Below are 17913 nucleotides of genomic sequence, written 5' to 3' on the forward strand. Positions count from 1 at the left end.
CATTGATTCTTTGGCGAAGTGTCTGAGATGTTTTTCCAATGTACATAGCAGACGGAAACTTTCGGCATGATAGCATAAATTATATTTCTGGATGAGCAGGAATATGTGTTTTTGATCTTATAACTCAATTGATTAGGTCCAATGATATCAGCAGAGTGAATATGTGGACAAAGCTGGCAACAAGGTTTGTTGCAAGGGAAGGTTCCAGGGTTGGTATTAGTGTGGTATGTCCTGTGGTTGTTGGTAAGAATCATCTTGAGGTTAGGTGGTTGTCTATAGGAGACTATGGGTCTGTCTCCCAGAGCCTCTCGGAGTTTAGTATCCTGTTCCAGTATAGGTTGTAGTTCATTGATAATGTGTTGGACAGGTTTAAGTTGGGGGCTATAAGTGATGACAAGTGGTGTTCTATTGTTGGTTTTTTTGGGTCTGTCTCAAACTTTACGCCTAGGTCTAAACAAAGACATTAATTATCTTACCCAGTACAAAGATAGCTTCCCCAATTATCACCTCTAACATCATTAGCTCACAGCCATTTACCTCTCCCCCTCATCCCCTTCTGTTCTGAAATTTGATTTGTCCTTTTCATATGTGTTCATTTTTTTTTAATTGTATCCTTTGGTATATGGTTGTGACTATTTTCTTTCACTATTTGATCTGAGGAACTGGGTCTGGCCCACGAAAGCTCATCACCTAATAAACCATCTTGTTAGTCTTTAAAGTGCTACATAGTCCTGTTTTTTGTTTAATCTTCAATACAGTTATCCTCACGGCACCATGAGGAGGTAGGACAGTGCTATCCCCCCCATTTTACAATTGGAAATGTGCAGTACTGAGACAAAGTAGCCTGGCTAGGGTCATTCAGAAAGCCTAGGTGGAGCAGGCAATTGATTCTGAGTCTCCCAAGTAGTCTAACCACTAATTCATATTTCCTCTCAGTTTACCCGTATTTAAAGTGATGCTAAAAAAAAACCCACCTTCCCCGCAGGGGAATTGTTGTGTAAGTGTTTGCAAAGAGTCTTTGAGATCCTTACATGAAAAGTGCTACAAAGCAGTCTCAGGGCAAGTCTACACAGGAATATTCAGTTGACCTAGGTTATGCTGATGTACAGCCACTGCAATAATTAAAATCGCCTTTGCGTGTGAACACTATACACCTTGTGTCAGGGGTGTGTGTTCTCAATGCAAATAGCAGTGTACCACAGATAGCTATCCCACTGTGCAACTTGCAATCATCTAACATGGGATGGTTTGGGAAAGGTTTGCAGTGTTGCATAGGGGCAAATGAGTTGTGCAGAAGTGACTAGTCATGTGATTTCAACAGTTTATAATACAATTGTCTTTATGTTAACCTGAAGCACTATACTGTTCATGAAGTAACATTATTAAGTTGGCAGAGAAGGCAAGTCACACTGGCAGAAGCAATATTTTAGTGTAGACCCTTCAGAGTTAGGTCAATGTAAGCTGCCTTGCATCAAGCTAACTCTGTAGTGTAGACCAGGCTTCAGAAATAGTTGCATGCAAATTAATCGGACTCCAGCTGGGAGCAGACAGGTCTTCCCGTGGATATGACCGCTTGCAGGATCAGGTATTTAGAGAATGGCAGTTAGGGAGCTAATGTATATAACCTTATCCTGAGCAGCTCTGTCACTTATAGCCACACTGCTCAAGATTTTGCTTGGGGTGGGCTTTTAAAATATACTCATCTGCCTCTGATGACTGCAGCTATCTTGTGTAAGGTTAAAGCCTTCAGAAACCACAAATAATTTTTGCACAAGTTAATAGAAATCAGCAGGATATTGGTAACCAATCTAAAGGGGCTAGAACTTTCACTAAAATTCAAAATTAATAGTAAGTGTGATCCATATGCCAAAGTTGTTAATAAAAATCATGCAGTTGCAAAGGTGAAAGAAATAGTCTCTTCTATTAAAAAATAGAAGAGGCATTTTCTTTTCACTTTTGCAACTGCATGACTTCTACCTACTTCTGACAGAAAAAAAGATGAAACTGCAAACCATGTAGCTCAGATGGGCATTTAAAAAAATATTTATTCAGAACGGCAGCCGTAGGTATAGCATTGGTTAGTTATTCAAGATCACAGCCTCAACTTGTGATAAGGGTGAAAAGGTAAAAAAAGATGCAAATTGACATCTAGTGTACCAATGCATAAGGGTGGTTTAAGACAAAATATACTTCCAGGCTAACTGAAATGAGTTCATTATCTGATGAACAGGAAGGTTTTGCCTCCGCCCAAAGAAATTATTTTTCAAAATTTACAAATTCTTTGTAAATCAATGTGATCAGCCACTTATATAAGCCCTTTGCAACAAACTGAAGAGATACGCCTAAAGTATATGCAAGGTTTCAGAAAAAATACACGTGGGCTGGCAATCACTCATGACTGCTGTGATTTTAAAATAATTTGAGGGAGCAAAGAAAAGCACTGAAAAAGAAGTGGGAGGGCTCCAATTCATAAAACCATGGCTTACTTTGTATAGTTTTCTTGTCACTCAAAAGAATAAATTACCTGGTAATAACATGACACTTGCATAGAGCTTTCCATCCAAGACACCTGACTCTCAAAACATTTTGCAAAGATTAAATCCTCCCTTCACCTCATGAGGCAAGGTAAAGTTCTGCCAACTTTCACAGATGGAGACATGCATTTTGAAGAATGCCAATTAAATTTGGGTTCTGAACTTAAAATGCTATATGCATGATTTTCAGAGATGCTGATATGAGAGAGAAATATATTACTAGATAAATATATTACTGGAGCTTAATTCTGTCCTATACCAAGCTCTACCCAATGCAGGAACAGGGGCTACTATAGAGCTGGTTCCTAGAGGTCTTATGCCAGGGGAGGGCTGGAAACATAGATCTGAGCTCTGTTCTGACTATAGTCCCTATTTTGAGGGTGGTGATGGTCAGAGGAGGAGTTGGATGTGGTGCCTTATACCATTATGGAATTCCTATCTGACAGGTGGGTTCTCTGTTGAGTATTTGCAGCCAGCAGCATGAAGATTGGAGCACAAGAGAATCTAGTTAACTAAATTTCTGATCAGGTACAAATACCACAGAAGTATCATTCCAGCACTGCTTTAAAAATGTGTAAAGTCTCTTCCATCTTACTTCACCAAAGTGGATGTGATATTAAACCTGTTTTTGTCCACCACACTTTCTCCTTTTATATTTGGAACACTGGGAATGCACAACAGCTGTTTCATTTGCACAGGAACTGGCAACACTCTAAATACTGAAATAATTATTCAGGATGCTTAACCAGTTTGTTTTTATGAGCAACAGGAATAGCTAGATCATGAATGTGAAATTCATTTGTCAAATAATTAATCATTACAAAGAATGGCCACGATTCAGCTGATTGTTTTGAATATTGCCTTTATATTTATTTTATTAAAAAAAAATTCCATTGCAGCTCTGGAAAAGGTAATAAAATCTCTCTCAACTGTGTCCCTGAAATGTTAAGTGTAAGGCTTATGGGAATAAACTCAGCCTGATAAACAGATATTAAAACTTCAAGTAAATGTACATCTGGCTACCCTGTTGGCATAGCTCTGCCAACATAGATGAGCCATTAAGAACCCTCTATTCCATGTTATATTCAATCTTTCTTGTTCCGCAAAGCTACAGTTTCTCGTGAGGTGAACTGTTTACCAGTACACATCACTGCCATTTAAATGTATTACTAAAATCATCACAGCAGCTTCATTAATGAATCATTACCATGAGATCTGACAGCAATAGAAGCGCACACCAGTGCTACATTAAAACTTTGTCAGTCTCCTGGCCAGTTGGAGCTGTTCTAACTATAACTATATATGCATTATATACATTACACACAGGTTTAACACCTCATCCAATCAATGATTGAGAGAGTAGGATTCTAGTTAAAACAGCAATCTCTTTTGAGGTTCTTTTCATGTGCAGTTCTCATATTAAGGGCTGTACCCTGAAATAGCACAGGTTATTTTAGGAATGAAACTCACAAGGGTTGGAATTTCCCTACAGTCCAAGACCAAACCCTTTCTATCAGGAATGGAAACAATGAAGGAGAGAAAAAATACTTTAAAAATAAATTACATATGACACTATTAAAGAACAACTTTCATGAATCAGAGAGGTAGCCGTGTTAGTCTGGATCTGCAAAAGCGACAAGGAGTTCTGTGGTACCTTAGGCTGTGTCTAGACTACATGCCTCTGTCGGCAGAGGCATGTAGATTAGACACATAGGCAAAGGCAAATGAAGCCGAGATTTAAATGATTACACCTCGTGGAATGAGGTTTACCGGGGCTGCCGACAAAGGGCTTTGATGTCGACAGGGGGAATGTCCAGACTAGCGCGCGAGCCGACAAACAGCTAATCAGCTGTTTGTCGGCTCAGCGCGGCAGCCATGTAAATGTAAATGAAGCCGCAATCATTTAAATTGCGGCTTCATTTGCCTTTGCCAAAAAACAAATCTACATGGCTCCGTCAACGGAGCCATATAGTTTAGACGTACCCTTACAGACTAACAGATGTATTGGAGCATAAGCTTTCATGGGAAAAGACCCACTTCGTCAGATGCATGTGACAGCAGAGGAAGAAGATGAATTTAAGAACCATCAAAGACAGTGGTGAGCAAACCTGCAGCCCATTGGGATTCTATGTGTGGCCCAAGTGTAGAGAAATCCCTGTGATATTATACTTTGTATTAAGATCTTGTCCTTTTAGATATATCTTTAAGTTTTGTTATAATATCTCTAACATTTTTCCTATAACTTTGTATTAAGATATATAGATCTTGTAAGAAAAAAATGTCTTTTGAGCTCTCCCCTTTCCTTGATTGCCCTGTTGAAATGAATGGTGTGTGAATGTAGAATGAAAGGGGAGCACCTCCAGCAGCAGTTGCAAGGGCGGAGAAGGTCTGGGAGCCAGATCCAAGACAATACCTGCAAAGTGAGCTCATTAAGAAGACTGGACAGACAGATGCCTTGGGAGTCAAGCAGCAAGTGCCTGGCCTTGGAAGAACTCTCTTTGAAGTAGTAATAGAAATGTAGCCGTGTTAGTCTGGTGTAGCTGAAGCAAAATAATTACAACCATATATACCAAAGGATACAATTTTAAAAAAATGAAAAGGACAAATCAAATTTCAGAACAGAAGGAGGATGCGGGGGGGGGGGGGGGAGAAGGGAGAGGGAGGAAGGTAAATGTCTGTGGGCTAATGATATTAGAGGTGATAATTGGGGAAGCTGTCTTTGTAATGGGTAAGATAATGTCTTTTGGTCTCAACAAACACTCTAGTTATCTTACCCATTACAAAGACAGCTTCCCCAATTATCACCTCTAATATCATTAGCTCACAGACATCCCCCCCCCCCCCGCATCCCTCTTCTGTTCTGAAATTTGATTCGTCCTTCTCATATGTGTTCTTTTTTTTTAAAAATTGTATCCTTTGGTATATATGGTTGTAACTATTTTCTTCCACTATTTGATCTGAGGAAGTGGGTCTGGCCCACGAAAGCTCATCATCTAATAAACCATCTTGTTAGTCTTTAAAGTGCTACATAGTCCTGTATTCTCTTTGAAGTAGCATTAAGAAAGGCCAGTTGATGACTAATTGGCTTCATGAGAGGGATAAATAGGAGGCATCTTGCAGAGGGACGCTGGGTTTTCGTCTTGTCAACATGGGAGCATCGATCCAGATCAGCAGAAGCCCGGCTCCACCCCCTCCGCCATCTAACTCACCTGGCCAGTGCAGTTAGGGGGAGCAGCTTTTGGTAACAACAAGTTGGAGTGTGCTTGTGAGTGTGATGTGTCATATGCATATGATAAGTATTGATTATTCTATGTGCGATCAATAAATGTGGCATGTTGCCTTATCCCTCTGAAAAAGATCCCGAGTACTTCTTTTAAGTACAACACATGCGACATTTTGTTTACAGTTGCCCATGTACAGGATGCCAAATTCTGCTGGTTTTCATTAGCATAGGTTTTTTCCCCTACTGGTATTACAAAAATAGCACACGCTTGAATAAAGGGGACATGAAGCAAAGTATGCACTGATTGCACACAACATTGACTGAGAGCTGTGCACTCCGAGCATCTAGTCCAAATGCTGCTACAGTCTGATGGGTACACCCTGCAAATTCTAAGTATAAAAGTACAGTCAGTAAAACTACCTCTCCTGGAAAACTGTCCTCGTTGCAACAATCTTGTGGCCCATTGAGATGAAGGAAGGCCAATCATGTGGCCTGCTCACTAGCCTAGACTGCTACTCATTGATGAAAGGTGTTGTATATCACGTCTTTTCAAGGATTTCAGATTATTCCTTTTCTCTGTGTAGACCCTGCAAAGGTGCCAATATGGAAGACTGCAACTGGGAAGCAAACATTTCCACCCAACAACTATCAGGAACTCCAGCCACATTACTGGCTAGAGCTAGGTTATAATATTAAGAAGATTCCTGGTATAGCTGCAATGTACATCAGATTTACTTCAGGACAAAATACTGAATTTGGTTATGTCATAGAGAACTTTTATGTCCTCTCCTAAACATATGTGCATTTATAAAGCTGGACTTTTACTAGCTCTGGGAAGCAGGATTTAGTATTTGGCTGAAAAGTAAACAAAACCTGGGATAAAAACACAGTGGAGCATGTTAGTAAATTTATCCCCATGGAACACTGTGCAAGTTTCTGCTAAACATACAGGAACAGTAAAGGACATCACTACTTCTATTCTAACTCCCCTAGGCTTAACCAACCATGCATCCCACTTCCACAGAGTAAATAAACAAATCACCCAAACTGCTATTGCTATTTGGGTGACAAGCAGAAGGGACAGAGGAGTTACTCCAAGTATATCATATCATATGTATATGGTTTGCTAGTTAATACTGCAAAATGTCTTAAAAAAAATAAAATACTGAATCCAGATTAGAGATACATATATTTCTCTCATGCTGAAAAATAAATTTAAACTGGTATGAAAGCTTAAAGCAGAGGCATAAAAAATACTTCCCAAAGGTCAGATACAGCTTGCCCAACAGACTAGATTTTATGTCGTACCTTTTCAAAGTAGGTAGCTGGCTTAAAAGACGGTTCCTCCCAGCACTGTCAGGGGTGAGGGGGAGAGAAGAGTAGGCAGAGGCACAGCGGTCCAGGTCCCAGCTCACACTGGGTCTTGGACTTACCTCCGCTGCAGCTTTGCCTTTTAAATGTCTCTAACTACATTTAGAAGGCAGAGGTGCAGCGGTCTGGGACCTGGTACAAACTGGGACTCAGCAGTCCTGGCTTGTGCCAGGACCTGGACCTACCCCTCTGCAGACTGAATGTAGCAATGCGTGCCTGGCTCCTACTACATTTAAACTGCAGAGGCACAAGCAGGGGCCCTTATCAAGTAATCATATACTTGATACAAACTGTACTGAATACACAATTAGTCAATTACACACTTTGTAACAACCTTATTTCAAAGGCACTGCTTAGGAGAAGCATGGGCATATGTTGTTTTTTAGGTGATCCCACCGATCTCCTGTGCTATGCTGTCCTTAACTATGGAAATTCTTCTAGACAAGGAAGAAACAGGAAAAATCAATTCAAATGTAGCAGGACAAAGAAATCTGGAGTTTAACATGTTGTTTTCTGGGATATTTAATTCAATAAATTGCATCCAATACATTTATTCACACCTCTCGAGATATACCAAATGCTTTGCTACAGGTATTGGTTAGTAAGTTGGCTGTGCCCTTTTTAAAATGAATCTGAAAACTAAATCTACCTAGCTTAAATGACTGAAATCCATCTAATTAGATGAGACAATAACTCCAGCCACTGCACAGTTCATGACCTAAAAATCTCCTAGATTTGCTTAAAACATCAGATGCAGACAAACTAAAACCAAATGTTGCCATAACTAGCGAGTGGGGCCTGAAGGTCAGGACTAAGAATCAGAGGAAGGTGGAGGCATTCACATATGATCCACATTTAACATGAGCCCCAGGACTCAGCTTTCTCTGGGGACCCCTATTCAGTGCATTTGTACTGAATAAAGAGTTTTTGGTTAAAAAAAAAGCCACCTTGGTGTTTTCTAAAAATCTGTGCAAAGATTTGGTTGGATTGGTTTTTTTTTAAACTTTGTTTTTAAACAATAATATGTTAGCAAATAAAATTACCGAATATAGAACAATCATTATTCACTATGAAAAAAATGAATAGCCTGCAGCAGACATTTGCCTATTAATTAATAAAAAGAGTAACTTAGATTACCTTTAGTCATTTCAATTATCTAATTTTCAAGGCTACTTATTCTGTATCTGAGTTCCTGAACAACTAGAATTCTAATGTACAAGATAAAACAAGATTTTCCATTTCTGTCTGGTAAATTAATGATCATCTAACATTTCTAATGATGGGAAGGGAAAAGCACTACCATTATTGTAATTCCCACAAACAAAGATGATGTTTACTGTGCAGCATTTTTTACAATCTGTTTCCCAAAGATTAATTGGTCATCAAGTTCCAAAGTAATGTGTAACATCCTGTCCATAACAGATCAGAGGCAATCACTGAACTCCTTATTTCTCTTCTTACTTTTCATCCAGAAGATATGTAGTAGTTTGCATCTCAGAGTAGATACTAACTACATCCCTTTTTTGATAAAGGGATGTAAATTATACATATCGAAATTGTAAATGAAGCCGGGATTTGAATTTCCCTTGCTTCATTTACATAACGGTGGCCACGGCTTTTCTTTTTCTTTTTTTAGAAAAGCTGCTTGAAGCTGGGGTGTAAATCCCAGCTTGAGGACACATACTCATGCTATCTCCTAATGAGCTTGTGCTCTAAAAATTGAGTGCAGCCATGCCAGTGCAAACAATCGAAGGAGCTAGTCAATCTAAGTACATGTCTGCCATCTCAGAATGTGTCTCGACTACAGGGTTTTTACGAAAAAAGTGGCCTTTTCTCCAAAAAACTTTCCCTGCATCTAGACCGCTGCAGCATTTTATTGAAAGTAAATCGAAAGAATCCACCATTTTTTTCGACTGCGGAAAACCTCGTTTTACAAGGAAGACTGCCTTTTTTCGAAAGTGCTTTTGCGAAAAAAGGCGCTATGTAATGCAGACTGTGCTTTTTTGAAAGAGAGCAACCAGACTGCTTGGCTGCTCTCTTTTGAAAAAGCAGCTTGCTTTTTCGAAAGTACTGATGGTAGTCTAGACACTCTTTCGAAGGAGGCTTGCAGTCTAGATGTAGCCTCAGTCAGCTACAGGCAGTCCCTGACTTACGCGGATCCGACGTACGGGGCTTTTCTCGCTCCTGAGGATGCGGGCGGCAGGACAGCCCAGATGCGCCGCGGGCAAAGGGACCACGGCGCGTCAGGGCTGTCCCGCTGCCCAGGTCCTCGGAGGCTTTGCTCCGCATCTTCCTGGTCTGCTGGGGAGGCGCCCCCCAGCAAACCAGGGAGACGCGGAGCAGCTTTTCTCGCCCCTGAGGACGCGGGCGGCAGGACCGCGGCCCGTCTGGGCGGTCCTGCCGCCCGCATCCTCGGGGGCAAGAAAAGCCCCGTACGTCGGATCCGCGTAAGTTGGGGACTGCCTGTACCTGACTGAGGCTACGTCTAGACTGCAAGCCTCCTCCTACGTCTAGACTGCAAGTCTCCCCGGTCTGCTGGGTGGGGGGGGGGGGGGGAACTCAGCTAGTGCGCCCCCTCCCTCCCCAGCAGACCAGGCTTTTCTCGCCGACGCCTGGGGTAGAGCAGCTGGGGTGCTGCTGGGTTGGTCCCCGCAGCGCTGAGGTGCGGCGCTGCGGGGACCTACCCAGCAGCGCCCCAGCTGCTCTGTTCCAGGCGTCCAGATTCAGCCGCTGTTGAAACTGATCAGCCGCTGATTCCAGGAAGCCCAGGGCAGAGCAACTCAGCAGCGGCTGAATCTGGATGCCAGTTCCGACTTACATACAAATTCAACTTAAGAACAAACCTATAGTCCCTATCTTGTATGTAACCCAGGGACTGCCTGTATATAAATTGGGGTGGCTAGTGTCTTCTGTTATTGTATTAGTTTGACCCAGCTAGTAGGGAATGTCTCCTCAAGCAGGGAATTATACCCCCAATTCAAAGGTACACATAGTGTGACTTTGATTAGAGATGAAATTTATTAACTTATAGGTCATAATGACAGGGAGCGAAGAATGAAGGCAGACAGGATGCTGTTATCAAGAATTAATGTCTCCTTTTGCTTTATGCAAATATCTTCCCTGCCCCCAAAGTGCATAACTGGTGACCACGTAGAAATGTCATACCTTTTCCAAACCTGGCAGGTAGGCACAACTTCCACTAGCTTTTCATATTGACAGAACTGAAAAATTTAACTAGCTCCTATGATGTAAAAGTGTAACTATGCACACAATTAACTGTGCATTGGTTAACCAATGAGACCAGACTCATTGGTTAACCTTCATGGTTATATGCACGCTCCCTGTACATGCAGGAAACCAGCTTTTAAACCAGCCCCACCCCTGAGTTGCCGAGGAGCCACTTTTCCTCCCTCCCCTGTGCTGCTGCCTCTGATGCAGAGGCAGCCGTGTGGAGGGTTGGGGAGGGGACAGGTGGGAGCTGGCTTTAAAGCTGGCTCCTCGCATGCACCGGTTCCCAGGGAGCTAACTGCTCAGTGCATGTAATCACTGAAAATTTCAGTAGTTACATGGTTACTTAATTAAACACGTTTTAACATCCCTACTAGCTACTCATACTGATAAAATTCTGCCTTGCTTTAGCCCTATGAAAACAATCTCCTTTGGTTTCAGTGTTGATCAACTCTATTCTTAAGGTCATATGCCTACTGCCTTTGGGAAAAACTGAAAAGTATAGTACAATTTAAAACATTAATCATATCAGTTGCTCCCATTCAAGCTGGGGATATTTCATTATGCAATCTGTATAAGTCATGATTCACATTTAAAGGCATTAAAATCATATCCTCTGGGGGGTTTTTTAAGTCCACTGTAACCTTCATAGGCTGAACACTTTTTATAAACACCAATTTCACATTGACACTACTGAGTTATATACCCCATAAAGCAGGGTATGAGTTCTACGAGTTGATGCCCAGGGCTCGACAAATAATGTAATTTACTCAGATTACAACCCGGAAGAGCCGGTGCAGAGCGATCTGTGCATGCGCAGAGCCGTGCGGCTGGCAAATGGGGCTTGCCACCGCTTGGCGAGCCCTGTTGATGCCAATACTATGAGTCGTTTGAAAATTCATTTTAAGAAAATTTATAATCTTGTAAGTACTGAAACAAACCATTCCTGCTTTCTGAGATTTCTATAATGCAAATATATACTCTCTTGGGAAAGTTTCAGAATAGACAAGCATGATTCAAGGAAACTCCCATGAACACCTATTTTGAAAAAAAAAAAACCCTCACACTTGGGACAATGATATTAGTCCATGGTATACAAATCCTGAAGCTACAATGAGCATGGATTTACACATACAACACCAATTAGTGTTATCAGGAGTAATAAGAACGGCCATACAGGATCAGACCAAAGGTCCATCTAGCATAGTATTCTGTTTGCCGACAGTGGCCAATACCAGATGCCCCAGAGGGAGGCAAACACAAAAGGTAATCCTCATGTGATCTTTCCTGCCACCCATTGCTAGACAAAAAGAGGCTAGAAACACCATTCCTACCCATCCTAGCTAATAGTCATTGATGGATCTAAACTCCATGAGTCTGTCTAGCTCTTTTTTGAACCCTGTTCAAGTCCTAGTCTTCACCACATCCTTTGGTAAGGAGTTCCACAGGTTGACTGCATGCTGAGTGAAGAAAAACTTCCTTTTGTTTGTTTTAAACCTGTTGCCTATTAATTTCATTTGGTGACCCCTAGTTCTTATATTGTGGGAATAAGTAAACAATGTTTCCTCATTCACTGTTTCCATACCAGTCATGATTTTATACACCTCTACCATATCCCCCTCCTTAATCTCCTCTCCTTCTCCTAGCTGAGCAGTTGAAGTCTTTTTAATTTTTCTTCATATGAGACCCATTCCAAACTCCCCCCAATCAACTTTTTTGCCCTTTTCTAAACCTTTTCCAATCCCAATATATTTTTTTTGAGATGAAGCAACCACATCTGTATGCAATATTCAAGATGTGGATGTACTGTGGTTTTATATAGAAGCTGAAAAAAATATTCTCTGTCTTATTCTCTAGCCCCTTTCTAACGATTTCTAACATTCTATTTGCTTTTTTGACTGCTGCTGCCCACTGAGTGGATGTTTTTAGAGAAATATCCACAATGGCTCGAAGATATCCAAGATGCATATAAAGACTTGAGCCCTTTATTAAACTGTCCAATCTTGAGCATTTTTCTAATGGAGGCCAGAGGCTAGTAAGAGACTCTTAACACACACACAAAATTAAATACACAGAACTTAAGTTGATCCTTGTTTTAGCTCCCTGAAGCTATTTGTCCAGACACTACACCCATGAACACAGGACAGAGAAAAAAATGTAGCTATTTTCTAGGTCAGAGTTTGAACTTCCCATCTCTGAATCAGAGACTCTTCAAACTCTATATACAAATTGGAGCTCTCTGGTCCAGCACCCTTGGGACCTAACTAGTCCCAGATGAGAGATTTTATGAACCAGGCGAGGCCATTTCTGGCTCCTTGCTGTTACTCCTCCTTGAATTGTTCCCCGACACCCCCACCCCCAGGCCTCCTGGCTCCCCTGTGCAACCTAGCCAAGCCTGGCCTTGCCTCCCCTGCCCCGTAGCCAGCTAAGCCACATGTCATTCCTCCCTACCCCCCACATAGTGCCAGGACTCTCTTATACTGCAATGTCCATGGTCCAGTTGCGGGTCCAGAGAGTTCTGGTTTATAGAGGTACAACCTGCAGTTGTCTTACCATATACCTGCCCACTGCTAAGAACCAAAATTCCTTTCTTTCAGAAATTCTCAGAATAAGAGACAGTGCAGACATGTTTTCCTTTGTAGTAAACTCTCCCTTCAAAATGCTGTAAAACAATTTTTAAAAGCTACCTTATAATACTATGAATACCCTGCTCCAATCATCCTCTGCTCCCCTTCAATTACTCTCCAACTCTAAGTGCATAGGGCTTCCCACTTGTTTTTATAAATCATTCACTACCATATGAATTTCACATCTGCCACATCTTCTACTTTTGTGTCACCATCCATTGTCCGTCTACTGGTATCTCCTCCCTGAGGTCATCTGCAGTAAACGTAAGCTTCTCAAAACTCAATGCTATTTTTTGTTGAATTGTTTTCTGAAGCCTCCAAACACGTATCATAAAAAAAGAGACTAGGACTACAGCTACAAAGTCATGAGTAAAATTTTCAGAAGTGCCTAAGTCTGTCTTAAAATTAAGACCTACAAGCTTTTTACCCTATATGCTTATGCACTTTGGGCATGAGCTTCACACATAAAATAATTGAGTTTTCAACAATATTCTTGTTCTTTCGTTTTCTCAAATAAAGAACCAAAAACAAGAGAGATGGTACCAACTAAGATTACATACCTTGTTGTTTGTAGCCTTTGTGATTTTCCCAGTATCTGTTTGCCTTCTGATAAGGAAACAACTGGAAAAAGCTAACAGTGTGGGATTTTTGGTAAAATTCATTTAATAAATATTTCTATAATACAGGATTGGAAGCAACAAGTCCTGCCAATAGACCCTAATATCCTGTCTTAATTTTCTAACAAATATTTCTTAAGTGATTCTATGGTATATGACTTATTCCAGGACTCTGAAATCAGAAGATTACTTACTTTGAATCTTTAAATCAGGTTCAAATTTGAAATATAATTCAGGCCTTTTTCAGAGCTACTCAAGAGAACGAAGCCATTTTATGAGCAGAATATAACTTGTTTCATATTAAATCTGTTATTCTGAAGCAACAAAACAACTAAAGCTCAGGATTGCAGCTGTGTTCAACAACTGAGGCCCTCCACATAAAATAGCTCCACATTTGAAAGCAACGGGGAAAAACAATCTACAGTTTTCCAATTTAATCAATGGGAAATGAAAGAGTTTAGAATATTTTGATTATAGCATCTAAACTTGCTGCTCTAAGAGCAACAAAACAATTACTTCATAATTCATGTTTATTTGCCTTATGGTGTGCCAAACTAATTATAGACAGGAAGGACGCATGGGAATTGTTTTTTTTCCTTCTTAACTAAAGGTCTTTATTTTCATATTACTCATATACTCATCTCAGCAGGATGATCTCAATTAGAAAGTTGTAACAAATTGAGATAGTCTTTCCAAAAAAAAAACAAAAAAAACCCCTGATACCTATGCATGCTTAGAAACAAACGTAATAATAGTAACTGTTTACTATTTCTGATGCACATAAAGTGAGCAAAGACATACAATCACAGATGATTAATGGTTAATAAAGTTTAAAAAGATCAAATGTAACAATTAAAGGACAATAGCAAATAGTGACTGAATTTAGTGGATAAAAAACTGCTTTGTGAAACTCAGCTGTGCAGAAACTGGTAGGTAATCAAGAACAAATCTTGAAAATCCTCTCCGCAAATTGTATATATTCTGTAATTTTAATGAAAATATACACACAAAACAGACTTGAGAATTCTGTAGCAGTCTAACTACTAAGAGCTTTGGGCACGTTAAGTATTTCAAATAAGTTTTATGTCTGTTTGGAACCAAGTTAAGATCTTTAAAAAACTTAGACCTGATTTTTTTCAAAAAGCAACAATATGTGCTTTCATTTGAAAAGCTGATTTCTGTAATGTCTGAATTCTCCTGAATTGCAGCAAATTTTTAAAGAGCTACTGCCACTGTCAGAGATACTTGGGTATAAACTGACAGTTTTAGGAGAGCTGCTACCAGCTTTATAAATTCCTGGTGGACCCCCGGGTCTACAGTATATGCAGATCCAGTTAAAATGAAGTAAACAGAAGAAAACAAGATGAAAACAACCAGAGATTATTCTCCCTGGTTTGGGATTTTATCCCTCTACCAAATTCTTGACATGGACCACCAGTTGAGAACCACAGCACTAACCCATTACAGTACTGTATATCTATCTAGTCCCCCCAACACCTCTTTTGTTTACCTTTTGGTACCTTCAACCAATAATCATCTTCTAGTGGCATCTGATCATATTTCACTTGACAATCCATGAGTAACAAAACATATGGTAACGAATCTTATCATAGACTTCAACAGTCAAGATACAGAATCCCTAACCACTCTGATCCAGCAGCTGCATATTCTCTCATTAATTTAAAGTCTTCATGCTCATTAGGGATATAGTCTTGGCCAGTGCAAACAGATCTGAATTCGTAAGTAAATAATACACTCTAAAATATTTAACAATTAAACAGCCATTCCTTTGGATGAAAAGATTTTGTGATGATAAATATACTCTCTGTAGATGGGTAAGCAGCACACATATAACAGCTGTAGAACAAACTGTAGGGAAACTCCTGGGGCCTGTCTGACAAGCAGCTGTGGAAACTGGCTGACATTGATAGTTAACAGGCAAAACTAACTTGCATAGGTGTACTGAGAGCCCATATACAGCAGCAGGTAATCTTATATAAAACAGGATGGTCAATGTCCTGAGGAGCCTTTACTGCAGTAGCAGGAGCTGCTCTAATATATTGCTATAGTTTGCATTGTGACAGTGGCTGTTGCTATTGTATCTAGATCACAAAGGCTAGGAAGGAACAGGAAGGAAAAAGTAGTGACAAAATGATCCCTGGAAGTTAAAACAAAAAAGAAAGAAGCCTAACAAAGGGACTATTTTTGGGAAAATGGACAGTATTTGGCCACTAACTAGACCTCAACAGGTCCCTAAACATTTTGTTAATATATAGTACAAAAAATGTTGCTTTAAAGCACAGTATTTTCTTCTTTTTATAACACATCTCAGCAGACAGAACTGTGAACAATAGATTCTAAGAAATTCTCTCTCCATACAAACCAGCTAGTCAGAGCTGTCTGTATACAGAACTTTGCATTTTCAAGCATGATACAACATTAATTCCCATGACATCTTGGAGACTGGTTGTCACATCATTGAAAACTTTTTTGAAAAACAGAAAGATTAAAAGTTTCATTTCAAAAGGTTGAAGAAGTTTTAAGTTGGACAATATAGAAATACCTTAATGGAACATTTTAAGTATAGTATTGCACACACAGTTTTGAAACAGATATATTCTACATTTACCATATGCTCATCATCTCTTGAGTTTCATTCTACAAAGCTGGACACAATTGATGAATTGCAATAAAAAATACTGGGCAATAAGAGAAGAAATGTGGTTAGTAAATGTATTAGTATCCATATATGCTATATTTTTATACACAAACATTCTCTCTCTCTTTTACCTGTTCCAGTTCCAGTAGGGTCACCTCCTTGGATCTGCAAAATTAAAACAAAAAACTAATTCTAGTAAAATATGTCTAATATTTATTAAATATACAAAATAAAACAATTTTCACAAGAGTTATTCTGCTTAACTTTTCTTACTTCTAAATGGGACCATGTTGGCAAGTAAACAAAAAACTATTACAACTAGTTTGGGGCTTCTTTTATCAGTTAGTTGTCATATGCTCCTGGAAAATCATTTAGAAGAGTGGCAGGTTTATAACAATAATAGGTCTCCTGTGGACAACCAATGAAAAATAAATGAACTGTATCTTGAACAGGTTAATGGAAAAATATCTTTTCCATCACCCGCTGTGACCCAAGTTACCCAGTCAATGATTCACTGCATTTAAAGTTTGAAAAGCGTTTAGTTTTGCAATCAAAGCTCTTGCAAGAAAAAACAAACAAGAAAAAACAAACAAACTTTCCACACTTGCTTCCATCTTTTGGCACACTATATTCACTATAGGCATTGTAAGAAAAAACCTTAAATGAAACCAATCGATATCCATTGTTTATGCAGGAATTGCACAAAAATACTTTGAGTTCTATTGCTCCACATCAGCAGACAAAGTATGCAATTTTGCTAAAATCACAGTGAAAGCACACAAAAGCACCATTTTAATGTTGATATTAAACAAACTTAGGAACACAGTGCTGTCAAATGGAGAAGTCACTTTCTTTTTTTAGGATCACAGAACTCAATCTAAAGGTCACTGAAGTTACTGGGAAAAAAATCCCACTGACTTCAATGGGCTTTGGAAAGTTACACAAGTTTGTTTCATTTCAAGAGAATGCCTGCAACGTCCTATACCGGTGTTTCTCAACAAAAGTTTGAGTACCAGTATCCCTGGAATATGCAGTAATCTTTCTGGGGGGTTCATCAACTCATTTAGATATTTGACTATATGCACAAAAAAGCACTGGTGAAGACAGTACAAAATAAAAGTTCATACAATAACTCTTTATGCTGCTCTATATATTATATATACTGAAATGTATATACAGGCAGTCCCCGGGTTAAGTACAAGATAGGGACTGTAGGTTTGTTCTTAAGTTGAATCTGTATGTAAGTCGGAACTGGCGTCCAGATTCAGCCGCTGCTGAAACTGACTGCCAGTTCTGACTTACATACAGAATCAACTTAAGAACCCCAAGCGTCCCCAAGTCAGCTGCTGCTGAAACTGATCAGCAGCTGATTCCAGGAAGCCCGGGGCAGAGCAACTCTGCCTCCGGCTTCCTGTAGTCAGCGCTGGTCAGTTTCAGCAGCGGCTAAATCAGGACGCCAGGGGCAGAGCAGCTGGGGTGCTGCTGGGTTGCTCCAGTAGCGCCGCTCCTCGGCACTACTGGACCAACCCAGCAGCACCCCATCTGCTCTGCCCCAGGCGTCCTGATTCAGCCGCTGCTGAAACTGACCAGCAGCGGCTGAATCAGGACCAGAGCAGCTGGGGTGCTGCTGGGTTGGACCAGTAGTGCCGAGGAG

The 17913-nt window shown here is 40.1% G+C and overlaps 1 protein-coding gene across 1 annotated transcript in view; it reads right to left on the reverse strand.

Moving 5' to 3' along the window:
- The window catches only part of PPIL2 (peptidylprolyl isomerase like 2), a 160706-nt gene that overhangs the window by 25412 nt on the left and 117381 nt on the right, over nucleotides 1-17913 (reverse strand). Inside the window, exon 14 of the mRNA XM_075898287.2 lies at nucleotides 16391-16424. Within this exon, the coding sequence (XP_075754402.1) occupies nucleotides 16391-16424 (34 nt within the window). The remainder of the gene's footprint in view (nucleotides 1-16390; nucleotides 16425-17913) is intronic.

This window comes from Pelodiscus sinensis, chromosome Z, assembly GCF_052426305.1.
Source record: "Pelodiscus sinensis isolate ZL-2025 chromosome Z, ASM5242630v1, whole genome shotgun sequence".
Taxonomy (NCBI): domain Eukaryota; kingdom Metazoa; phylum Chordata; order Testudines; family Trionychidae; genus Pelodiscus; species Pelodiscus sinensis.